General features: G+C 47.9%; 2 protein-coding genes across 7 annotated transcripts; one reads left to right on the top strand and one right to left on the bottom strand.

Annotated features, from left to right (window-relative positions):
* Positions 1-2,216: 2,216 nt before the first annotated feature.
* On the top strand, positions 2,217-20,101 carry LOC121587625 (venom allergen 5-like). 6 transcript variants are annotated; one of them, XR_006004086.1, is made up of 7 exons: positions 2,217-2,521; positions 2,613-2,730; positions 2,819-2,900; positions 3,007-3,157; positions 3,254-3,468; positions 3,543-3,709; positions 19,770-20,101. XR_006004086.1 is itself a non-coding variant. In XM_041904582.1 (6 exons), the coding sequence occupies exons 2-6, from the start codon at positions 2,656-2,658 to the stop codon at positions 3,656-3,658; spliced, it is 639 nt and encodes a 212-aa protein (XP_041760516.1). In that variant the 5' UTR covers positions 2,217-2,521; positions 2,613-2,655; the 3' UTR covers positions 3,659-4,122. The 6 variants fall into 6 exon arrangements, 2 of the variants coding, with proteins under 2 accessions (XP_041760516.1, XP_041760517.1); XR_006004083.1 differs by lacking the exon at positions 19,770-20,101 and adding an exon at positions 18,483-19,197; XR_006004085.1 differs by lacking the exon at positions 19,770-20,101 and adding an exon at positions 11,580-11,595.
* Positions 8,776-25,681, bottom strand: LOC121587626. The gene is made up of 3 exons (XM_041904584.1): positions 25,588-25,681; positions 14,983-15,321; positions 8,776-9,721 (listed from the first exon to the last, which is right to left on the bottom strand). Exons 2-3 carry the CDS (start codon positions 15,240-15,242, stop codon positions 8,920-8,922), a joined length of 1,062 nt encoding a protein of 353 aa, XP_041760518.1. The 5' UTR covers positions 15,243-15,321; positions 25,588-25,681; the 3' UTR covers positions 8,776-8,919.
* Positions 25,682-26,013: the final 332 nt, after the last annotated feature.

Genomic DNA, 26,013 nt, shown 5'->3' with positions numbered 1-26,013 from the left:
CAGTAGGGTGGACGATTAAATGCGAACATGGCATAAGTTGGCGCTTGCGTTTTGATTTGTGATTGCCACGAAAATTGACCGCCAGTGGGGTTTGGCGATGGCGAAGCGAGAGCGTTGACGCGAGAGAGAAGACAGAAAAAGGGTCTTCATCACCGCTGGTCGACCGTACCCGCGAACAGCTGGGGTGTTATTAATGTCGATCTTCTGTATCGTATGATATGTGAGCTGAAGCGACAGCATAGCGCACAGTGGGTTACAGTAAAATAGGAGGATGTTGTTAAATAATTTATTTTGGTTTTGAGGCTTTAATGTTTAGTTGCGTCGTGTTTTGATGTAATTGCGTAAAAATGTGTTAATTTATTAAATTTTGGAAACTATGTTGAAATATACCTTAAATAGATTTTTAGAATATTTTTTGATTGGGATTTTCATATTTATAGAAATTCATAATAAATAGATCCTGTGTATACAATGAAGTACTGTAAAGTGCTTTCGTAATTATAAAGAAATACTTAAACTCCCCGAGCTACCATTTGTACCAATTTGTAAAGCACAACAAGCACCCAACGAGCCCACAGTGCCAATAGCCTTTTGCAAAGATTTTCATAAACGCTCATCAGACTATTCATTTCGAGCGTTCGCAGACTGGCACTGTCCCGCATCCGCCTGAGGTAGCATGATTTCTTTACTATATATGTGGCGGTGTGTGTGTGTGTGTGGAAGTGATATCTTCCACTCATCACGTGCGTTTGTTGCCGTTTTCAATCGCTCGTATGCGCGCGCCCGTCGGCAACATAAACTCTCATAATGCCTAGCGCTAAGATACACACTCCTCGTCGTCGCCGCCGCCGCCGCCGCACGGGATCGACAAGATGATGACGGGAGCGAAACAATGAGGCCCCCTCCAGGACCGCAACCAAAAATCAACCAAGCCCCAAATCTCCACTCCACCACAGACAGATATGTGCGTGATAAATCATCAAAACGCGACCATGGCGCACGGGTAATCGGGTTGGTGATATATACCGCTGGGTTTTGCGTTTGCCCCTCTCATCACCCGAAATGCGCTGGCCCGGCCTAGTACCGAGGACTAGAAATAGAGAAAGAGGATAGAAAAGACACAGGAACAAAAAAAAAAACAGACAAGCCACCACCAAAGGTTCACATGTGCCGGCGGGAAACGAAGACGCAGCGAAGCGCCAAAAACTCACCACCGGGAGGGAAATAAAGATAAATAAAATAATGCCACGAATTATAAATAGGTAGGAGGAGCTTTTCTATGTGCGGTGCTGGTTTTGTTGTTGTTGTTGATGTTGTTGTTTGATGGCCATCTCCCTTAACCGCCCCGTTGTCAAACTGTCTTCTGCCCGAAGCCGATAGTTCAATTGGGCGAATCATGATTATGTGTGTGTGCGTGAGTTTTATCGAACCGCCAAAGCAACGAAATTGGTGGGAAACACTTTGCCGCGCATCGGAAGAACGGACCGAGGCACCCATAAATGATAGCGAAAAGAAATAAAAAATTGCGAAACATTGCGGAATTGCCAATTTGCAAAAATCTATTTTAATGTCCGATCGAGGAGCCGCACGCAAAGGGAAAGCAGCCCGAATGTGGGGCTGGAGCGCAAAATAATAGATCTGTCTTTATGGGCGGTGAGGTGAAACATAAATCTTAGCGCGAAGCGTGAAGCGCTATAAAAAATGGCGGTGGGAAAAAGTTAATTTGATTTTGCTCAATGATAACGTTGTCTTTAACTTTATAAGAGTTGGTTACAAAACTTGTCTGAAAACGCAATGTTTTTTTTTGTGGTTTGTTCTGCAACATGTGGTCACTACCGAGCACGTCAATCTGGTACGCGTACTGATTGACCATTTGTTACATGGAAGCAAGTATAAAATATGTAATGCCACGACAGTGGCCAGGATAAGCGAAAACGCATTAGCGATAGCTTGGTACATAAATTTGCAATCGGCCGGGTACGGGTACATCAAAGCGAGCGGGGGCAGCCTGCCGGCTATAAAAGGGCGCTTTATGTGCAATGCTTTTGCGGCCACACAATACTCGCCGTGCATGATTAAACATTTATCGTACGACATTTGCTCTCGTGGCAGTGGATCGATTGCGGCCGGGTCCACATCAATACTGCCTTATTTATGATGCAGTTCCAGCTGTGGAAGCAATATTAGTGGTGGTAGTAGTAGGCTATGATGTCCTGACGAAGATGAGCGCTTGTTGTTGTTTTTTTTCTTGCTTTGGCAATCCCTGTAATGGAGTATGGAGGGGCTGTAGAAACCATTCAAAGCAACCCATGCCATGTCCTTGTGACGTGTGTGGGAACTAAACCTAGGAAATATCATTGTGTGTTTCAGTTTCAGCACGATGAAGATAGTGCTTTTAATGGTGCACCTTATTGGCCTCGCCTTCGGTCAGTATCAGTGGACCATATTCGACCAGGAGCACGTGAACCTTTGCAGCGAAAGTTACAGCTGCGGCGGGCGTACTCACACCATGTGTTACAAGGTAAGCGAGGCGGACCGGTTTAAAGGGAAGGAGATGCTAGCTCAAGGATATCGTTTCTCAAGGCTAACGAAACGCATCCGAGATGCCGCAGGTTCGAACCGATCCGTCTGAGCGAGGCAAGCATCAAGAGCTTCATGATGGGACACAATGGATTGCGGAACAAGGTCGCAACGGATCCCCGGCGGCCGGCGACGGATATGCAGTTTCTGGTACGGATCAAACCTTCTTCACACCTCTCACCCGGGTCGTGTTTAGTCAATGAGGCAATCTTGCTAACGCCTCTCCCTTTCCCATCAGCACTGGGACCGGGATCTTCAATCCATGGCGGAGCGTTGGGTTCGCCAGTGCATCGTCGGGTACGATGAGTGCGATTTCATTGGCAAGTAACGTTTCATCAGCCCGAGGGCCTTCAGGGGCTTCACCGCGGTAGTTCAATGTTGTCACCCTTTTTGTTTGTTTTGTTCCCATTGAAAAAAAAAAAAAAGGTAACCCCTCCTTTCCGATCGGCCAGAACGTTTTCTTCCATCCCAAACCGATACTGCAGCACTGGGAAGCGCTCGCACTCAGTACGTGGTTCGCCGAGAAGGACCGACCGGGCAGCAGCAACCTGTCCGTCGGTCGGCTGCAGAGCGCCGGGTAGGTTAGCCACGTGCCAATTTCTGTATCCCTTTTTTTTCGGATGTCCACGTTTGAACCTTTGAATATTGCATTCCACCTTTTGCGCGGTGTCAGGGTGTCCAACTACACGCAGCTCATCTGGGCCCGGACCCAGTTCGTGGGCTGCGGTGCGGCCAGCATGTACGGTGGCCATCTGATCGTCTGCTACTACCATCCCAGGGGTAACGTCATCGGCCAGCCGGTGTACACGGTGGGCCGGCGTGCCTGTACCGGCTGCCCGCAGGAGCGTGCCGCCTGTTCGCACGTGTTCCGAGGGCTTTGTGGAATTGGTAAGTGACTGGTTGCGCTTCGCCCGCGCAAAGACTCGGGGCTCCCAACCTAAACTCGCACCAACTCGTTGCAGATGATAAACATTCTGCGGGACAGCGACCGTACGCGCACAACGCATTGCTGGTGATGATGTTTATTGCCACCGTTTGGAGTAAAGGGTCGATCGGCTGGAGGAGCGAAAGGACATGAGAACAGGCGCACGCGAAAATGGGGGAGCACACAAAGAACGCAAACTGGCTGGTGAGTTAATTAAATGAAGCGAGCAAATTAAAAAACAAACCTCCACCAAACACACACACACACACACACACACTGCTACGGAATGAAGTTATAAAAAAGTCATTAAGTTGACACGTTTACAATCTGCAAATCCGCGTGATATGCGTGTGTGTTAGGTGGCGTGCGCGCACGCTCGCGACCAAACCGCGGCATGGAAATAGCACAGAACAGGGAGGCGAATGGGCCTGCCTGCTGCTCATTAGCCGCCCGGTTTTGGTGTTTGTTCTCGTGTGGGGTTGCGCGTGAACCGCAAAGGGGTGAGAAGCGTTTGTGTTTGCCTTTCTATTTGCGCGGGAACTAAGCAGCGTGTGAGAGACACGGTTTGGGAAGATAAAATGAGGTGGTGATAATTAATATGAGCCGATATGTATATTGTAAAACTGGAGAGCGGTTTAATACGATTTGGTTTCCCCTAGCTGCTAAGCACACAGTTAAAGCGCTGAACGTTAAATGAATCTCTTAATCATCCGCACTGGTTTACTGGTAATCATCACCTCCTGAACACGATCACACTGAGACCAGTGGTAGGAGAGTGTGGAAACGAATTTGCCGAACAGTTTGCTGCGTGATTGCGAAATTGGCTCGGAAACTCGACACCCCGACCGCCGGCTTCTTGGGGTCCGTGCTAGTGCAGATTCAGAATGCGCCCCGGCAAATGATTTAAAACTTGAACTAATCGCCGATGACAAGTGATCTTGCGAGGGCGGGAGCAGTTGGTGGCCGGGAGGAGGTAGAAAGATAGAGAAATAAAAGCCAAAAAAGGGTGGGGAGGGGGAGGCAAGGTGGAGGTGGGGGCGCTGGGGGAGTTCGTTCGGTAGTGGCTGGCGCATGTTTTATGTTCATTTTAAAGCATCAAGGTGCTTTTGTCTGGGTGCTGGGTCGTAAAACGATATCAGCGACAGTGTTGCAGTTAACGGGAGCATTAAAGCCATGCTTTTGGCACACTGGCTGCTGCAGCACGCAGACATACACGGTTTCAGGGTGAGCAGGTTGTACATGTGTGTGTTTTTTTATTCTTTATTTTGGCTTTGTTTTTGATCGGTATTTAGTTTCTGCTTGTAGAGCGGAATGTTCCGAGCGCGTTCATGGCAGCAGTGTCCGTGTCGCGTCGGTCACGAACGCAGACACATGTGTGTGCAGCAAGCTATAATTATAGTTTCATTAGCATAGCTCTAGACAGACGTACAAAAAAACAGGACATAGATGAAGCTCATTGTGTTATTTGTTTGGCCGAGGTGCAGCAATGCTTACTTTGTGGCTGGTTGCGTTTGTAAGCTTTTTTTGCTCATTTTCGCTATTTTGGGCGTGCAGCTATGGCCATCCTCGGGATCTGCGAATGCAACGAAGCAAAAGATTAGTGACGGATCACCGTTTGGCCAAAAACTGCTTTTATGGCGGTTGGCGAAAAGTGTTGCAAGCCGACGCGGGCGAAACGTTCATTTGCGGGTTACTATCGTCTAGGCAGCGTGGTTCCTAACGATTGCCCCCGGGGAGGAATGAGGTTTAATGAGGGCTATCAACTTTGAACTGCGAAGGTTTTGTGTGCTGTGCTGTATACCAGGTACGCAGTACAACGGGGTACGGGAACTGCAACTTAACGACCAAACTGACGTCTCGCCACCAGACCGGGGGTGGGGTTCGGTGATCGATGCACCTTTACGCTGAGTAGGCGGTTGTTTCGGGAGGGTGAAGGTACAGACACAGAAGGATGTTTGTGAAGTTAGACAACTAGAGCTGTGGGTAATTGCCATTCGGGCGGCCAGGTACCAGCCAGGGGTACCGCGTTGCGGAGATCAGCATAGGATTGATGAGCTGTCGAATATTGGCTAGCCGGCTTAGTGGGCTCGATGTTTGGTATATTCACCGCTCACGGGTACACTCCCATGGGCAAGGCGAGGTCGTCGCCGTCGCCCAGCCCTAAAGCGAGTGCTGCATATTGAAGGCTAATTATGTCTTATTGCTTATTAAGTTTACGGCAGCCCCGGATGGGAAGGGCGGGAAACGGTATGAATTACCAGTGCTCGAAGAAAAACATCCCGTCTGCGTAAATGTAGTTTTTGAGAATTAAATTTCCGCATATCCCGTCTGTCTCTCTGTCTCTCTCTTTGGGCAGTAGATTTCGGGGGAAGTAATGATCGTTTGTTTATTTCGCTATTGGCCTTCGGCAAATTGTTTTGGTACCATCATCGCCCGTACTGGTCGTCGTCGAAGAGTGGGAAGAAAATGAGCAATCGTCAACAATCGAGCGGTCGTTAAGGCTGCAACGAGTTTTCTTACAGGAAAGTCGATTACCCCGGTATGCTGTGAACATTGTCGATGGGGGTAGTAGTACTTGATGCAGCCATAAATCAGCCTTCATCACATCGATCGCCACGAACCGCCACGGTTGATGGTGCGGTGCGCTAGACGCAAACGCAATGAGGCGAATTCATTTCGTGCTGGGTGAAACTGTTCTTGGTCGTGGTCATATTTTAAATCCTAGTTTCTGCAACCAAGAAGCGTGTTGCTTGCTCGTGAGCCGTCATTAGACGGGTGAATGGGCTAGACAGATGAATACTGGCACTTTCAACATCCCACTTCATCCCCCACGGGATGTTGATGAAGAGCTAAACGATGTATAGTTGTATTTTCGGGAGGATCTAATCTAAATCTAGGCAGCGTTTGCAATGACGTATTATCGTATTAGGCGTCTGTACACTGCCCTGTTGGGATTTCTGCACCGACAGTTTATCCACTCTGGTGCGTCCCGAATGCCGATTTCGTAAGGTAAATATCTGCATGCCAGCAGGATCCTGTTGGGTCATTGTTTGTGGAAGCAAATTGCAGGTTCAATGGCAACGCGTTAATCCACGTGGCGGAACGGTGGCAAAAGGCCCTAATCTTCATTGCCCAATACCCAATACTAATACCTGATACCTGATCGAGGTTGAGGTTGAGCCTGGCAAAAAAAAAGCAAAAGCCCGTTGTTGAGAGTGTGATCTCTATTCAGTGGAAAGAACACACGTACCATCGAACCGAAAAAAAAGGCTCTGCTTCCGTCTGCACCACGTCGGATGGCTCGGTTGCGAACCTTTTCCCGTGCTAGGCGCCATCCCGGAGGAAGATCTTCCAAACGCTAGGGCGGCGGCACAATACAAAAGGCAGGTCCGGCATGGAAATCTGTCATTTCTCAACGTATCGATGCCTCGATTCATCGCTTCGGGTGGAGTAAGCGAGTTGGTAAGCGCAACGAGCAACCGGCCAACATCCTAACAGAAGAGTGGTGGTGGTGGTGGTGGTGGTGGACTAGACCAGGGCAGTTTGGGAATGATCGTTGCGGATTCATCGATCGTGTGACGTCTGAATGGCGCTACGGGCTACACCCATGTGAAGCTCCGTGTGTTTGTGTGTGTGAATGTTTGGGTAATATATTATTTTAATTATCACCGTACAGCGATAGCTCATCGATCGGGTGTAATGGTCGCATCATCTTTCGGGTCCCGTATCATTAGGACTCATAAATACAGCACCGGAGGAGATAGTTTCCCTCGCCCCGGGGTGGTGCTTTTTGGTTCGATTGGACAGCCAAGCCAAGAAGAAGAAGAAGAAGAAAACAAACACGTCCCAATGAAACTGCCGAAAGAAGAAAGAAGCGACAAATCGAACCGAACGTAGGGTGGAAGGGATCATAATCGAGCCCTATGATTTTGTGGATACGATGTGGCTTTTTCTTTGCACCTATTATGTTCGTTCTGATACTATTTTTATCTCCTGCGTGGCTCTACGTCGTTAGGTTGCTGCTCGCGTGTTTCGCTGTAGTACTGCAACTGCCATACGGTGGGATTGAGCGGGAGGGGGATTCTGGGTGGGTTAAATTCAGCACAGTCGCATGCAGCCGAGCGAAGACTCACCATCTCGTGCCCGCTCGTGCGGGATGTGTAGTAGATTTTTTGCGAGCTTACCTTTATCTCTCCTTTGGCGAATGTTGATTAGCAAGAGAAATCGCAAAGGGACACGAAAGGGAATAGGTAGCACGGGGCAGGCCAGGCCTAAAAATGCACCGTTTTGTTTTTGTTGATATAATAAAAGCAAGTTCCTGGAAAGTTGATTGACCTTTCGGGACGTTTGGGGTTTTTTTTTGGGATTAGCCTGAGCTGGTTAGCAGTTCGGCTCCACTTCTACAGGATGGTAATAAGAGTGCTGCATCACAAAATGAAGCTATAAGCGGACTATTCCAAGTGGTTCGTTCCTGCCAAAGATCACACGATATTGAAGCTGGACGTTTAAAAAAATTGAGCCTCTTTTTTCTTACTTCTCCCTCAACGATCAGAACGCTTTAATTATTCACCATTTCTTTGTATGTGCTGTATTAAGCAGACATAATTAAATAAGCGTGTTTCAACACAAATGATCTACTGATTGTTGGAATAGAAAGAAAGAAAGCAAAAAAACTGCACCTCCAGCGGCGCGCGATCACCAGTGCTGCAGGCGCGTTCCTGTTTTGTCGGTTATAATATTTCCGCTATTAAACCATTTTACGACGCACCGACGCCACCGTTTCGGCCACAATCGAACGGGGTCCATTTGCGACAATGTAGTTTATGGTGGCGCACACGCCGCAGCTAATTTGTAGCTCATTTTGGAAGCTTCATTTTGGATGCAGTTTGGACCGGGGCGGGAAGCAAATTGGATTTTCGGAATGCCTTCGAAACGTCAGTGATTATGATGCTTGCAAGATGAGCCGGGATGGGCCGCTAATTAGGCAGGGGTACGGCGAGCGGTGGACGGGATTGTCTTTTCAGCCTTTGCTTTGTTTTAAGGGTGTGCCTTTGTCCAACAGCACGAGCTCCACACCAGCTGTTGTCCCGGGTGTTTTGAGGATGCGCAATTTTCTGCGTTCAGCTGCTAGGCAGCGGCCTAGCGGCGCGAGATCTTGCTTTCACCTGGTGGTGATCATCATCCTTTTGGGAACTTTCTAAACTGCGGTTCGATTTCTGGGAAGGTTGAAGAATATACCATAGCAAAAAAAGAAAAAATACTGGGGAGAGTATTTTGAAGCAGTTTGATACGCAGCTGAGTCGTACTGTCTAAACGAGGTTTATTTATTATTCGTACTTTAGAACCGATTAAAGCCAATCAACCAATCAAATTCGCATCCAACAGTGTCTGGGACGAGTGCCAGCCCGCCTGGTTCAATACTTTTCCCTGCTGGTAACGATGTCCACGCGAATGATCTGGCGCGTCTTGGGGCTGGGCGTACGGTAGCAGAGCGAACGGTAGCCAGCCGGAATGTCCGGGTTCTGATCGTTGTCTACCGCTTCCGGTGTCACTGCCAGCCGATCGTTCGAAGGACCCGAGGCGGACTGTCCCCTGCTAGCCTGGCGGTCTCGCTCGTCATGCGAATCCATCCTACCGTCCAGCGGCAGCAGACCCTCGGTGGACGTTTTGCTCTCCGTCCGCTCCATGCTGCTGCATCCTTCGACGTGCTGGAAGCAGGTCGCACTGCCGCTCACCCCGGTCACTAGCGGGCTCTCCGTGATCGAGGATGCGGTCGTGCCGAGCAGCTTCTGCTGGTGGCGCTGTATCATCTCGAGCGAAATGTTGGAAATGTTGTCCAACAGTAGCGTCGCGAACGTATCCTCATCATTCTCGGTGATGATGTTGTACCGCTGGCTGCCCTGCTGCTGATCGTGGTCCGCTGCGCCGGCCGGCCCGTCCGCCGCGCGACGATCCTGCAGCTCGAAGCTTTGGATGAAGATCTGAGGAATCAGGCCGCTTGCCGGGCCCGCCGTACCGACGACGGTGGGCACGCCGGCACCCGCACATCCCGGTGGGGCTGAGCAGAGCCGGCCGAGATTGCGATACTGCATGCAGAAGTGCGGCAGCTTGTGCCGCTCGGACCGGGATGCGCTTTTCGGTGCCAGTGTCTCCGTGCCGGGCGGGATGTTCAGATTCACGATCACCAGCGGTGTTTTGGGCCCTTCGGGGAGTTTCCTGCAGCGAGAAGAGGGAAGCAGTAGAGGAGTGAGAAGAGGGCGGAAGATGATCTTTGGAGCAAATTATAACTTCACGATCTGTATCAAAAAGAGCATGAATGATCTTGATGCAGCGGGAGGGGAAGGGAAGTGGGGCGGTACGTGGAGGAGGGAAGAAAAATGTATAAATTAACAGCAGAACGATTCAAGCGGCCGCCTTTCAAGACGTGCCGAGGCGCTTGCGTGTGTGAACTTCTTCCGCTTGCGAATACGGTTTGGGAAACCCCGCCGGAGAATCAAACGCCACACCACGAAGCGCGAAGAAGCGGTCCCGGACGGAGCGTGTGAAAGCTGCCTCCAACTGTGCGGGATGTGAAGGGTGATTGGTGTGTGTGTGTGCTTTTTAGTTTTGTTTTCAGCTTGTTCAATCCGTTGTTCCTGGACTTTTATGAATCAACACTCCAGACGCCCCTAACGAGTCAGCAACGGAGGGTGTAACTCGTACCTTTGTAGAGACACGGACCCGTCTTGATTGGGATTCGCGATCCTCGAGGGTGAGAATTTCGCTCACAGGAAAGCGAATGAGATGTTTTGCGAGTAGTAGATGTTGCTCGATGTCTGTATTTCTTGAGCCAGGAGCCACAGTCCATTGTCATATTTCGTCACCCATGCTGGTCCACTTTCGACGCCAGCTCATTTCGCGAACCTGGTGGCGAACTCTTTGCAGTTGGAACCACCAACGTCGATCGTCATTTCCCCGTGGGGCCCCCATGGTGTTGGCTACATGACTCACGCCGTGTCATGTTGGGTGTGGAGATCTTTGTATCTTTCGCATGGATTGGAATGGATTGAAGAACGGGGATTCGCAGCAACGTTGATGACAGAAGCAATTTACGGCAGGACGAAACCCCAGTCGGCAAAGGGGAAAATAGACTGCAAAACATAAACACGGAAATTACGCCACCGCGATGTTCGGCAGAGACAGAAGAATGCTATACTATGGGCATAAATGAGCGAAAACAATGGGGGGAATACCAGGCGAGAGACATTTTTTGCTGTTGAGTTTGCTGCAACTTCACGGAACGTTTCGAAGAACGAATAACCGAGCGGCAAGGAATGCAATGCTGCACAGTGTGATGGTATCGATGTTTGCAGGCTTTGGGAATGTTGAGGGTAGTTTCAAAGATATGGAGCATGGATATAAGACATTGCCTTATGGAGGTTTCGTTTGACTAAAGTCAAGCTTGATCTAAAGTCAGTCTCTATTCGGTTCTATTTCAGCTCGAATTGTCTGTTCATCTTTTTGGCTCGTTTAGAACTCAAACTTCTCTTGGCTTTGGTTTGATGCTAGTAATCCTTCTGCAATATTTGCGATATTGAATTCTTCCATCCACACACCATCATGCTATCGGCAAAACATTTTAACATTGCTCCAAATGTTAATTTTAATGCTTCAAACCCTAAAATTAACCAATGCTCTACTTCCAACACACTTGACACACTTTCATCCGACTAAACTGAAGCCGTAACCTAACGATCGTATGCTAAAATTACCACCGACTGACATTTGTTTTGAGGCTATTACGAGCCAGCTAAGGGTTTTATATGTTTCTCCCCCAACACTACTGCTGCGAGGGGGTTGAGTTCTCAGTTGAAGAAGCGTTACCGAGCGAACCCTTCAGACGGTTCCACCTCCACGAACGCAACACTGCAGGCACGCTAGTAATACGTGTTGGTCGCCATCGCCGTTCGTTTTAGCCGTTTGTCGCTCGCGGCCGTGATCAACCGTGGACAGCGTGGCGTGTTCGGTTGTTTGGTGGACTTTTTTGTGTTGTATTTTTCTAAGATTTCTGTTGTACTTTGGGCAAAAATCCTAGCTTCATTAGTTAGCGGACCGTGTGATGCGCCACCGTGGTTCATGCAGAGAGGGTTGCAAGGGTCGATGCGCATGCTGACCCGTTCTCGGAACTGAGAATAGGAGGTCCAACGCGACTGTGGAACTGTGGCCGTGCTGTGAACGGTGGAAAACAGCCAAATTCAAATGCACAACGGTACACCGGTCCGTTGGAAGTGGAAGCGTAACGCCACACACGCGAAAACAAGTCGCGAAACTGTTGAGTGATGCTGCAAGGAATTAAACATCCCCTGCCGACGACCCTCCCATAGGGGTGTTTGCGCCATAGCGCTGGATGTGAAACGAAAACGAAATGGACAAAAAAGCTGAAATAAAAATAAAAAAACGTAATAACGCAACCACAACAACCCGTTGGCGTTTGACATACGGGCTCAGCCGGCTAGTCGGACACACACGTTCGCGAATCGGGGCTGTGTGTGTGTGTGTGTGTGGATGGAACAACTGTCCGCCTGTGATATACACTCCCTTGGTCCCACCACATGCGAGCAAGCGTCAGATCTTATTTACATAAATTTTTAATTATATGAATGCGCTATATTGGCTATCAAATTTTGGGAATCAAACGATGCCGCCCCGATGGTTCTGCGATCGTTCGCGGCTAGCCGCATGGGAAACAGGGTATGTGCACACATGCGCGCGTGCGAACGTTAGACCGAGTTATAGATATGTTGCGTTATAGTTCCTTATTTTTTTTCCCCTCTCGCTCTCTACTGCGTGAATATTGTTCTCGCGAACTGGCGCGCCCGTCGCCTGCTGGCGTGGCGTGGCGTTTGAGTGGTACACCCTTATCGTCCTAGACCACGGCACTTCGGGGATGGACCGGAGAATGCTCAGCCAGACGGCGGCGGCTCCGCTTTGGTTAAATGGTACGTTTGCTTGATTTTATTATTTTCCATCGCGAGGCAGTGCAAGAGCCGTTTTCCAGAAATCTACGCGTTTCCCCCGACACTGATCCGCAGTGTCGGCCGGATGGCGAGACGACGGGTGCACGGTGACGGGAGGAAGACACGGGAAGATGGGCGAGAAATAAAAGACACCACCCTTTTATTTGGCCCCGTTTGATTTAGTGCCCGAAATAGATTTGTAGTCCCGCAAAGAGCGCATTATGATCGGCGAGGGCTAATAAATTGCAGGAAATGAAGCGAAATTGGATAATATACGTACAAAAACACATGCACAGCAAAGGGAGGGTGGGTAGGGTGGGCGTGAAACCCCCGAGAAGGCCCGAAATCAAAGGCCGTAACGCTGCTGGCCGCGAAATGATATGGCACCGGTTAGAAGATTTGCCTTCGCGCCGGTGCATAGATCCGATATCTCTCCGGGAAGTGTCGGAGGAGTCGAGGGACGGGAAAAGGGGATAGTTCCGTGGGTTCCTATCAATTTTATGCTCGATCCTAATTAAAGCTCATCGCGTGTGGTTGGTTTGGTTTTGGTGTGCGCGGGCGGTGGGAAAGAAAGAGGAAGTTTTGGGGTGTGGAATCGCTCATTTCGCAAACTTCCAATATCTCCTAGTTTTTGCTGCGGTCCGAATGGCGCATTTCGCGAATGTACTTCATCTGATGGAATGGTGATCGGTCGGGACAGGTATCGGGGTTTGGCGAGGACATGCTAGGAAAGGTAGACAATAGCGTTTATGTTTATGATTGACATGATGTTCGGTCTTCGGTCTGTTTTTGTAAGTCGAGTTTAGCAGATCAATTTAATCAGCAACTCGCATGACAGTGAATGGTTTACGATGTGGTCTAGAGGAGGTCTTTAGTGATCGTCGCATCCTAATCAACCTTAGTGTTGTGTGTAATAAATGGAAAATAGTTTTCTGGGTAAATGAGGATGGTTAGATAGCTTTTAAATAAATGTTTCCATGATTTACGATTGTCTGCATGGAGAAATCAATGGGACGTTATTAAAATTTAATACTCAATGTCTAGACGAGCAATAGAAATCGCAAAGATGTACGTATATTTAGGTTGAAATTTATGAAGTTGTTTCATCAATCAAATAAGGCTCAGCAAATATTAAGAAATAGGAGCTTTTTGTTTTCGCATGTTCAAAGATTTCAAGTATTTCTACAAACATATGTGGCCTATCGCTTCATCTCCTGCAAAGTCCGTCTTCTGCAATAGTTATCTTCCATCATCTTTGCAAAGGAATAGACAAACCCCATGCTTTTGTACACGAAAAAGTAGAAGGAAGCATGCTTTCTGGCTAAATTTTGTTTATGCGAAATGATGTTCGCTAGGTCTAGCTCCACCATTCGTGTAAGAAATTTCATAAATTAAATCATTTCTTATCTGCACCGACCCGTACCAATCTTCCCCGAACCAGAAGGTCACGTTACTTTCCTTCCGTGATGGTGTTCCTACATTCATCGCCAGCCTGCAGCACGACATCCATCTTGCTCTTGTTACCGTTGCATCACACTAGAGTGCTTCGTTTGGCTTTGCCGTTCTCCTCCGGTGCGGTTCGTGCTGTTGCGCTCCTCGAAGATCTTGTGCCCTATAGCCCACCGGAGACAACACTCACACTCCACTTTTACATTTTGCAGAACGCACGATAGAAATCTAATCTAATTAATTTAAAGCCCTGTGCGGGATGATTGGTGCAGCCACCAACAGTGCGCACTCGGGCAGCCCTGGGAGGCTGTGAGAGTGGCCATAAATTCTGCCAGTTGGTGTGCCATAAACCGATTAGCATAATAATGATAAGTCGGAGGCTTTAGGTTCGTAGGCAAGCCGAACAGATAGACCCGGTGGTCAGCGGTAGTGACGTAAAGTTTGAATTTCTTTGGTTTTTTTTTTGTTAACTTCCTAAGCAGAAACAGCTGCGAGAGAAAAGCGCTTACGGTACACGGTGCTGTGCTCTTATTACTTTATTGTTTTGAGGTCGTTGTCGAATGTGTGGCAGGCAATGTGGTATGATGTCTTAGGTGCTCTAATCCATGAAACGTGCTATAATGCAAGACATTATACAGAGCGTGCGTGCGACCAGGGACAATAGAGGTCTCTGGAGTCGTACGCAGTGAAATGAGATAAATTACCAAAACATGTCCCTTCGATCGAGGCCTTGCCACCTCGATCTCGTTGGTTGACACATTTGGGTTCTCTCCTATCCGACGGATGTGGTTGCAAAACTTGTTGCCAAACACTGTGTACCAAAATTGAAAAAAGGGAACCCAACGCTGAGAAATGGAAAGGAACTAATAATGAAGCTTTTGAAGGATCACATGCACAGGCAGGTGGTGCAGGTAGGAAAAAGATCAGGGAGATTAGGTGAGCATTGCAAAAAGTTGCCCGAAAAAAAAACACGGGAAAGCAAGCAAAAATAATTGCAGTATCGATGGATGAGCTAAGAAACAAAGCATCTACCTCCCACGTGGTGAAAACGGTTGTCCCTCGCAGGTTGTCCCGGTATCGTCTCCCGTTGGAATGGTGATGGTTGGGTGCGGTGCACTGCTTGCGTCGTTGGTCGTCGTTGCGGTGGTGTTGGTGCTGTGGTTGCTATTGCTTGTGGCAGTGTCCAGGTTCATCAGTTTCCGTGCTGTACAGGGCCGTACGATCGGACCTTCCAGCGGTTCTCTGGGCGGTTGAAGATGGCGCTCGGTCAAACGCATGCGACGGCACAACATTGTCAGCAAGTCAAGCCCGAAAATCTCCAATGTCTCAGATGTCGGGTAGTGTTTTAGCAGCGCTGGACAAAAGGGGAAACTGGAAGGTGGAGGAAAAAAAACCTGTCACGAAGAGAAATGAAAATTGACAGATTGAGCTGGAGGGTGTGCTGGAGGGTAGCGGGATGTGTAACATCATAATCGACACAATCGCAAAACGTCGCTGACACTGGACACCACCGGTCTGGAAGGACACCACCGGCATACGGCCCACCGGCATGCACCGGTGCGACCAAACACAGAGCGAACCGGTAACGCGAACGAACCCGGGAGAGCTGGTGCGTAACAGAATCAGCCGTCGCACACAACGTCGCGACACACCGCGTCGATGATGGTCCAAGCGGCACGGCAAAACTCCGGAGGTCTATTGGAGTTGTTGCTCCAGATTTGCTCCGCCGTCAATCAATCAATAGGCGGACAAATTTAAAGTTCATCTGCCTCGCGCGGTTTGCGTGCGCGGCCGGGCGGTGTGGCGTGCCGAGGCCGAGGCAGCAGTGCGTGTGGTACACGTCCATTCGTCCACCGCACGGGCGACGGAGTGTTTTTTTGGGAGTCGCGTTACTTCCCGGTACGCGAACAGCTTGAGATTGAAATCAAACTCCCGGCGGGTTCGGGAAAGCTTCTGCTAAGGTGGGGGAAGCCGGTGGCAGTAGCGGACCGAAAGTAGCAACGCGACAGTGGCAATAAGTCTTCTCTGAGCTGCGATCCAGTTGCCGTGGACGCGGCTCAGACCACAAACTGGGTGCTAGAGGTTTGGGCTCGTTAATCGGTCAGCTAGCATATAATTAGCTGACGTGTTTGTGCTGTCTTAAGTTGTTTCGCAAGATCTATGGAGTAGGCCACCAGGGAAAGAAGATAAATGTCACTTCTTGTAGGGAATCATTAAGCTTTGGAAGCTTGCAAAGTTTCTGCGTTTTTGTTTAAACTCAGGAAAAGCTTCAAATAAGAAATCGCTGAATAAAAAAACACACACACACGAGCTGGTACACATCCATACCGTTCTAGGCTCGAGGCGTTGATTCATATGCTGATCGCGTTCGGTTGACAGCGTTCGAGCCAGAGGAAGACCGTGAAACAAACGCAAACACGGACGAGGATTTCCCTGACCAACATCACTCGGTGCAGTTTTGCTGGAGTTGCGGGAGCTCTCCGTTTCGTCGTCTATTTCCTCGTGTGGTGTGTGTGTGTGTGTGTTTTTTTGTTCGGCCTCTTCCTACTTTTTGGACAACCGCTTTTAGACTAATGTAACTCCCGAAGCTGCTGCCGTGCTGGTGGCGTGTCGGTGCGGAATATAAATTATCAATGATATCAGATTACACATTCATTGTGCTCGCCATATCCCTTGGTGCGTGTGTGTTTGTGTGTGTGTGTGTCAGCCCGTTCGCATCTAATGTCGCTTTTCGGTGCTTTCGCTCTGTGCGTTCTCTTTTGCTCTCGCTAAAGCGCCTGGCTCGGTTGTTTGGATTTTCTTTAAATCCTTCTGCTGCTGCTGCTGCTGCTGTCTGGTCTATCTGTACGCTGCCGGTCGATTAAATCCAAGCTGTTTAATGCCGACGCACAAGATATGGAGCAGCATTCGTTGGGAAGGGAAGCAGCAGCAGCAGCAGCAGCAGCAGCAGCAGCAGCAGCATGTATCCCGCAAAGCAGCAAAGCGAGAGCCACCTCGCACCCATTATCGCGGCGCAGACTATCTTAATCTACTGCTACAAGGCGTGCTTGATCGTGTGTAAAATAAAACGATACGACGCTGGCGAGGAAGACTCTCGGTCGGAGAACGTAGCCGGCCCCGTCGGTCGTCCGTGGCTCGGTTCGGTTCAATATGCTACCAGTTGCTACCATTGCTCGGCAGTGTGTTACCGGCCGGACGATGGTGACATTTATGGTGACCGTGTCATGCGACCGTGAGCCCCGTGCGAGGGAGATGGGGAGCGAGCGATGTACGGGCTTTGGTGTTGTTGTTGTTGTTTTTTTTTCTACGATCTCGCCAGAGAAGTCGATGGATAAGCCGAGGAGGATCAAATTAACTTGTACTACGCTGTGGAAAGGTTGAATTATTGGCTTGGATTGGAGGAGCTTCCAGGCACTCTTCACTCTCCGCTGGAGGCCTAGATAGGCGGCGGAGGGCTCTTGGAACGGAAAGTTATCGACATTGGGTGGTTCTATATCACTGGCAAGCTTCGAGATCGAAAGCTAGATGGAGATTTGTGTGATTGCATCGGAATTAGAAACTGTTGACAGAAGGAAAGTGAGAGCACACGATTTGTAGGATCAATTCGCTTCTTCGCTGTTTTGAGAGTGTGTTTGGACGATGTAGGATTTCAATGTACCGAATATTGATTCCTCAAATGATCAAACCTGAAGCCTTAAAGTCATTTTCAACGTCCACTGTCATTACAACGTACCAGAATATCCTCCTTTTCAACTGTAGAACACATTTGATAAAGTACGCACACTAGTTGTATGTCCAGCACATTCTTTGTCCACTCTGGAAGCTGAAGCTGTAATGAAACCAAGGCCCCGGCCGAGCCCAAAGCCTGGCCTGGCGTCTAATTCCCGCTGCGCTACGGTTGAGTTGAATTCTATGAAAAGCCTGGACATCGAGTGCTCAGAATAAAGAGACAGACAGGGGAAGGAGGGAAAAAAACAGCCCAGCAAAGCATGAAGCGAAGGATACTATTGAAGTCGACCGCCAGCCAGCCTAGCCCAGTCTAGCAGGCTTCGCGTGATGTAAAAAGGAATAATGTAATGCTTTCCCGGAACGCTTGCCCGGTGCGGATGGTAATGCAGTGCTTCCCGCGGGGAGAAGGAGCCAGACGGTTGCTTTTAAAGTATTTCGCATTCTATTATTTTCGGCTCTCGGGTTTCGATTTGCAAGTGGCTCGTACTTGTTTGAAGGACTTGCGATGAAATCGTATTACGCTAATGGAGTGCTAAATGTACCAAATTGCGACGCTATCATTTCATATCCTTTTTTTTCGTTTCTCACTCTTTCTCCCTCACACACACCGTCTCTCTCACGGCTGAATTAGTTCCTCTTGCAGTGAAAGAAATTGAGTAAAGTAATCGAAATCAAGTCTTTGATCATTTTGTGAATTACACAACTCCCCCGTTTGGTTCGCTTGCGACCTCTCCTGCACTGCTTTTGTATGCTGCTTACGTCCATAGTATCTTCTATCCTTTTTTTTCTTTCTCTCTCTCTAGAACCTCACCTGGCGTGTTAAGGCGTACGCGGGGACTCGATTGCGATGATAGCAGAGAATACGAACCCCGCAGGCGACTTTCTGACATTTCTGACAGCATAAATCGTGCTGCGTGGTGGATAGATAATGTGCGGGGGCTTATTAAACATGTCTCACCCGCTCTCCTTCTTCGTCCAGCGCGGCCCAAAGCTACGTTTGGATTAGGTTTCCCATCAATCTGTCACTTGGCTTAATCTATGGGAGCTTTCTCCCTGGCGTTATTATGTTGAATTGATACAGAGCGAGCACCCTTCGGTCGGTAGAGCAATTTATTATGCCCCTCTGAACGGGGTAATTAAAAATATCCTTTTCCTTTCTTTCCCTCTCAATCGAAATCCACCCGCTTATCGCTCATGCATGCAGAAGGGATTTTTTTTTTCTCTCTCTCAAGATGTAAGGAAGGATTGCAATGGGACGCTAGAGAATCGGTGTGGAATTTTACCAAAAATTGAGCCAAACAAGGCTGCACAAAAAAAGAATTAGCAAATGATTTTGTTGAACAGGCGAGATCGTAAAGATGAGATCGGTTTCGGGTAAAAAAAAAAGAAAACACCCGTTCGCAGTGCAGGAGAAGTGCGATAGTGAAGGATTTAGTACATTCCACAGTTTTGCCCATTATCCTGTCGTGTCAATTCATCTCCATCTCGGCGAATGACAAGAGCACTCGGCACAGACGCTGGCGTGCAGAACACATCCATTTCTTTTCTTTTTTCATCCGCCCAAAACCCGAAGTGCTTCCCATGGTTCTCATGTTTTTCCTCATTTCGTGTTTTTTTTTCTCAATTCCTTTTTAAAAACTGCCATTCCTTTCCTCCTATGCGTCTATGCGCGAGATACTTTACTCTGATCTATGATTGTTTCGTGTTTCTTCCTGCGCACTCACACGCAGCACACACACACACACTAGAGGCACTTTAAGCAGTTTCTTCTACTGCCTTTCCTGTCGAATCCTGTGCGACGCGCTGTGCTAATGTGTTTTGTTCCTTTCCATCCTCTTTTTACGATTATTCGCATTTATCTCGATTTTTGCTGCGTGTTTAATCTTCGTCCCTCTGGTACGGTGTGTGTTCACCATTTCATCATTTTTCTTCAAACTGTACACGACGATTTTTCCAGCGTACCAGCGATTGGTATTATTCGTTCGCTTGTGTGCGTTCGTTTTGATTTTCTGCTGCACCGTTTGCGTTTGTGCTTCGTTTGTCCTTTGCCGATTTTGCTTTGTACTTTTTTTTTCTTTATTTATGTTCAGCCAGCTTTTATGACGGCACCGGTGCTGCACGTGTGTTCGTCCTGCCATTGGAATAAGATGCTATTGCCAGGACCAACAACGGCAACGACAGCAGCAAAACGAAGAAGGATCACGCAGAGGATCAGATTCCATCGGGTTGGGAAGGGGAAGAGCAACGAGAAGCAACAGGGACGAAAGATAGATAAGCGGACGAAGCGGAGTGGAGAAGCGAATGCGTAAAACACATTGCAAAGCGAAGCTTATTTGTGCTGTGTAGCTGTGCGTGTGAGGGTGTATACGGGACACAAAAGCTTGAAAGTTGTGGGTGTGTTGTTCGGTAAAGTGCTGTTTTTCATCAGGCAGCAAAAGGACACAGGGAGGAAGACCAGAAAAAAAAGAAGGACAAGCGAAAAGGGAGCGGGCGCGGGGACTGGCGAGACGAAACACGCGGGAGGTAAAGGAAATGGGAAGAGAACAAAGGGCAAAAAATAATAAATATAATTTTCTACTTCTTACTGCCCGTGGTGCGTCCTGTCACCGTGGCTGGTTTTAAGCCCTATTGTGTGCGCAGTGTGTCCAAAACGCACCAAACGCGTAATGTGATTTTATAAACGCTTATCTAACGCGTCGGAAGAACAAGAAACCGGGCGTAATGCTGATGTGGAAAGCAGCAGAGATAAAAGTGATAAAACAAACGCATCGACAATGTACAACACACAGCGCAAAGAGCGAAACGAGGAAGCGTTTGCTGGAATGTGTTGTGATTTTAGAAAAGCGGTTGACGGCTGCTGCCCCGAGCGTTTTACCATATTTGAAGCATAAATTTGAAACACGCTGCACACCATCGAGTTGTAGAAGTGAAGTGATCATTTTCATATTTTGCTAGTAAATTTTCGAATCTTGCACATCCACCGGGATTACGGGGGGCCAGAAAAACAAATGCGCTTCGCAAAGCTCTTCCACAAAATTCAACCATGCAAGTCATTAAGATTGTTATTCCGAATCATAAATTTGTGCTCTCACAGCTTGCAGCAGCACCGTTGTTTGCGTCGCATTTATCTTTTAGTTTCCCGTTTCTCGTGCAGCGCTACTCATGCTTCTAGGACAAACAAAAAATGAAAGAAAGAAAATAATAATGTGCTATTGCAACGAATCCATTCGCTGGCGGCAGCTGGGAATGGGCAAAATTCTCGGAAAAGCAACACATTGTTGATGGCCCGCTGGAATGGGATGGAATGAGAAAACCGAAATGGTTACAGCAACAGTCTAGCAGCAATCTAAAGAAAATGTTCGATCTTGCTATGCTCCTTCTGTCTTGTTCTATCTCTCTCGACTGTATGTGTGCTGCACACACACGCACATGGTGAACATGAGGCTCAGTGGTGTTGGCAGTGGTGTCGCTGCACAAAAAGAAGAAGACCACGAAAGCAATTAAAAAAGAACGAAAGAAAGAAACGCTCATGAAATAGAGCAAACGAACGGTGATTATTAAAATGGAAGAGAAGCGATCATGAAATGACATCAGAAGGAAAGTAAAAAAAAAAAATAACAGATAAATTAATGAACGAAAGAGAGCAAAGGATGAGGACAGCAGCAAATATTGGCAGGAACAACACACAGGAGAAAGCTTTTTTTTACAGTGCTTTAGAAAGTAGAAAACTGACATTTGATATATGAGTGTGGAGTGAAGCAAATGTGAGGGAAAATATCCTGGAAAGCCGTAATGGATTTCTATCCGTTGGTGTGTGTGCACGAATGTGTGTGTGTGTGTGTTTAAAATATGAGCAGAAATAATTGCAACAAATGTTGCAAAATTTAAACTCTGTTTTTTTTTCAAACCATTCCACAAAGAAAGGTCGCATTTAAGAGAACATTGATTGCAAAACTCGTGGCTGAGGTCTCGCTGATGCTCGTTGAACGATGAGCTACCTTATGCGTCCTGTGACGTTGTTTGCATAGGACCGTGCTTTCCCCCGATGTTTGCTTCAATCCATCCTACAGCTACACAATTTAGCAAATCGAATCGAAACCCGACCAATGGATAGGGCAGGATGTGCCTGAAAAAGGATCGAATCCATCAGAGCGCATGAATGAAGCGCACATACGGCGAGCAAACAAAGCAGATTCGCCTACTAGAGACGAGAACGGTCGAAATAGAAACGCAGCAGCAGGAGAATAGCAGCAAAACAACAGAATGCCGATTTTTTTTGGATGGGAAAAACTTTCTCACGGTTCTGTTTTTTTTTGTTGCTACGGCAGGATAGAAAAGTCATTTCATTTCGACAGTTGTTGTTGCTGTTGTTGATTTTGTTTTTTTTCTGCACCCAGCTCTCAATCACTCGGTGCAGGTGCTGTGGACAATGGCAACGCGACAACAGCATCCGATGCACTTGAGGCGGTGCAGCCGATCCTGTGTGCGGTTTGTTCTGCCCTGCGTTCGGTCGATGTGTCACACATTCTGTGAGGGATCGCTTTATGCGGAGCGAGACATGGGCAGGATACTGTTGAAGGTGTGGTAGAGTTTATGGCAATTTTCCTTGCCAACCATTGCCATGATTGATGAGGTGGTATTGTTTGCGGGAGGGAGGATAAATGCTACACAGCGGATGGAAAGCGCAAGGATGGGTGTATTTTGTTCCTTTTGTAGTATACTGTTTTTAGTTTGAACAGTTTGTAAAAAAATGATAAATTTATAATTGCATTCGCACAACAGCCAGCCAGTTTAATGGGATTGGTTATGATCAAATGTACAAGTAAAATTGCCTTAAAGTGTGTATCTTTCAGTACACATTCACCTAACTTCCAAAATTAAAAGTAAAACAATCGTTAACGTTCTTTATGGAAAGAAATTATTACTATTACTAATCAAATGAGCGCACTTTAATTTATAGGCTCATGTTATAAGAGGGGTTTCTACAGGGGAACTAAAATTCTAACATAAAAAAATAATTGCTTGTGTCATTTATGTAAGCGATAAATTAAACGAAACTATCCCTACGGCAGGCAAGTCCGTAAATTATCCCACGTTCATCTTACACGCACCATAACTCAATGAGCAAACAATAATAGCCAATTGAGCAACATAAAAGTCAATTAGCAGGAACCTGGGTCATGATTTTGCATGACAAGATGCTCCCATCGGGGACGGATACCGAGCTTTTCCTCGCGGCCGTGGCGAATTGGTATGAAAGGAACTTCTTTCTTCGTTCGGTACATCCCATACCAGAACCAGGCAAACCATTCTAGAGGACAACACTGAAAGGCATTTTTTTCTCTCATGTACCATCGCTGGAAAAGCCTAACAGAGGACACCTGTATTCGTGTATTCGGTGGGGGAATTGAGCAAATGTTTCCCTTCTTTCGACGCAAACATGCTTTGGTGCAGGCAACGTTCTAATCGTCATACTTATGCCTGGCATACTAAACGTCTGAAGGCGCTTTTCGTCTCTTTTCGTCGCTGTGCGATTCGACATCGACTCAAACTCCCATACCGCACTGTGCAAGCGCCCTGATCCGGTTTGGAATTGTTGCTGCATCATCATCTTCTCCACATCAAACATCATCGATATACACGGTACCGTCGTTCCCTGCCCGGGGACTCGAGTACGAGTCTATTATGCGAACCAGGTAACGCTATCCCACCGGAAGCGAAGCGAACACAAACGGGGTAGTCCCTGTTCGCGGGCGTCCTTTTCCACAGCCGCAGCACTTCGAACGAGCGCGGGTATCGTTCGGGGCGTTCCGGGGCCGGGAAGGTGTGAAAAGTTTACCGTTACCACCACTCCTGGCCAGTGCCTGGCTCCACGCTTCCCCTTTGGCAGTGTGCCGTGCGACGATACGAGGTAGCAACAGGAATTATTCCTTCAAATATTCATTTCCGTGTCGTGCGCAACGGGCTTCAGGTGGGAAATAAAAATCACTGTTACCTTAAACGGGCTGAAAACGATTGCTCCTCTTGTGAGTGTGTGTGTGTGTGTGAGCACTCAGGGAGTTGTTATTAGTCGGAAGGTAAAGAAAGCAATCTTACGGAAGGTAACACTGGTCGCGCGGTGCTCGAGCGGTGGGTCTGGTTGGTGTTTTTTTTTTGTTCGTCCTCTTTCTTCTGGATCATTTCTGCCAAGGGGAAAGCAGGTCCCGATTGTGATTTGTTCGCGTTCTAAAGGGATTAAATATCACTTCGTTTCGGGACGCCCTACCCGAGCGTGTCGCGTGTGCCCGATATTTGCTCACTTTTGGGCTATGGCTCAAGCATCGGTTGCGGGCAGCACTGGAATGAGGCGTGAGTGAAGAATTTGTGCGAACTTTCAAGAAGGGAGCCGACGGAATTCGTACCAATATTTCCGAGAGCATTTTTCTGCACATTTTGTTTCGAGGAAAACCAGTTTTAGGGGTGTATGCTGTGGGCTGAAAAATGGCTCGGCAATGAAATATTTTTATGTCTCAATTTCGAGCATATTGTTGTGGGAAATATTCTCCACTGTTTTACAAACACAAGGCCATACAAGCATTTTGAATAACTATTTAGCTTAATAGAAATTTGTAATTACTATAAAAAAGACAATCAAGATGGTAATAATTGTTTTCTGTAATGCAAATTGCATACTTCGAGGCGGAACGATGCAATACATAGCACGGAGAGTTCGAGGACATTTCTCCTAAATGTATGCAAATTTTAACAAAGCAATCAACTAAAGCATCTTTCAAGACTGTGTTGAATTTAAAGTATTTTCAATCACTCAACTTCAAACTCAACATCGAACTGTGGCTATCCACAGCAATAAGTTGCACATTTTGCTAGCCGGTTCGCCCACCCGCTAGAAACGTCTCAATAATGTCGTTGCTTTATTCGTATGCTAACACACAGAGCCACCGAACCGACCGAATACACAATCAGCCACCTCCCCGGCTGCCCAGCGCAAAGTAAAGCAAAGTCTGAAGTTAGCCCGGCCCGGGCCCCCCGCTCGCCTTACCCCAAAATCCAAAGCAGCTCCCGTCTCGGTTGGCGTTCACTTCATTAATATTTGATCATAATTATGGACGAAGCTTTTAAGATTCAATTCGGTTGATTATTTTTCATCCATCGCGCGCGTACTACGGGGCTGCTGCGGTGCGATTGGCGAAATGCCGTTCGAACTCCGCGGCAGCCAGCAGCAGCAGAAGCAGCAGCAGCCTATCAGTATCGTTGACCACCGACAGTAGAGCAAAGAACAGTGGGACGGGCCAGAAAGAAGGGAGAAACGATTTGGAAAACAATTTATCCACCTCCACAGTTTGCTCGCGGTCCGCGGCGTAGACTATCAGGGACGTTGCAGGAGCGTTCCAGCGTGCTGCAGAGCTAAGGGCAGCATGCTTGCTGTGCCGAAGCTGTTGCTTTCTTCGCCCGTTTCTTCAAAGGCAAAATGGTCCGAGAGTGGGGAGGGATTGATTAAAAATTTACCTTATAATTTGCGTTACGAGACCAATGACTTTACTGGTGGAATTCAAGGATTTCCCCAGTCGCGAACGTGTAATGCAAAACCTGGGCTAATTCTTTCGCCACTTTCTTTGTTGTTGGGATGGGATGGGCTTTAGCATTATTTTGTTCCGTTTATGGTTTTTGGTATTTTCTCCCCATTGGTGGTTAATTTGAAACGACTCGCAAAGCATCTTGAAGAAAGCGGATAATTAAATCTCATGGCATCAATTTGCTGCTGATGATACTGCTGCTGCTGAACCGATGGAGAATGAAGACATTAAATGCTCCCAAGAGACAATTACGTCTTCTCCTAATCCGAAAGAAAGGAATCCGAACAATTCTACCACCACTTCAACCACAGCGAGGATGGTTTCGATTACTTGCCTTGTGAGTGTTTTCACCAACTCAAACTCGGAAATCGGGTGCAAAGTTGCGAAACGAGCATTTTCCACCGAGCGTACGAAGCGGCACAAGCGACTCGTTTACCCAAAAATCAACACCAAACTCGACTGCACTTCACAACACAGCACACAGCACAAACACAGCACGGGCCCACGGTGCCCAAACGCGCGCCCTCCCACCCAGTATCGAAGCTCGGTGCCGGGGCCGTAGCGCACGGTTCCGGTGGCGGATCATAACTGTGCAGTCGCGCCGATTGGGCTTATGGTTTTATGGCTCTAAATGGTGTTATTCTCGACAGCCACTTTGCCACCCAGTGGATGGCGCGGAGGGGTGGGCGCCGAACGATAAAGTTATTTTCACGCTGATTTCCGCGAGTTTTCACCTCGCAGGTTTCGCTTTCCCTCATGC

Source organism: Anopheles merus, chromosome 2R (assembly GCF_017562075.2).
Source record: "Anopheles merus strain MAF chromosome 2R, AmerM5.1, whole genome shotgun sequence".
Taxonomy (NCBI): Eukaryota; Metazoa; Arthropoda; class Insecta; order Diptera; family Culicidae; genus Anopheles; species Anopheles merus.
The sequence above is the reverse complement of the archived record's forward strand: the minus strand, read 5'-3'. Positions and strand labels throughout refer to the sequence as shown.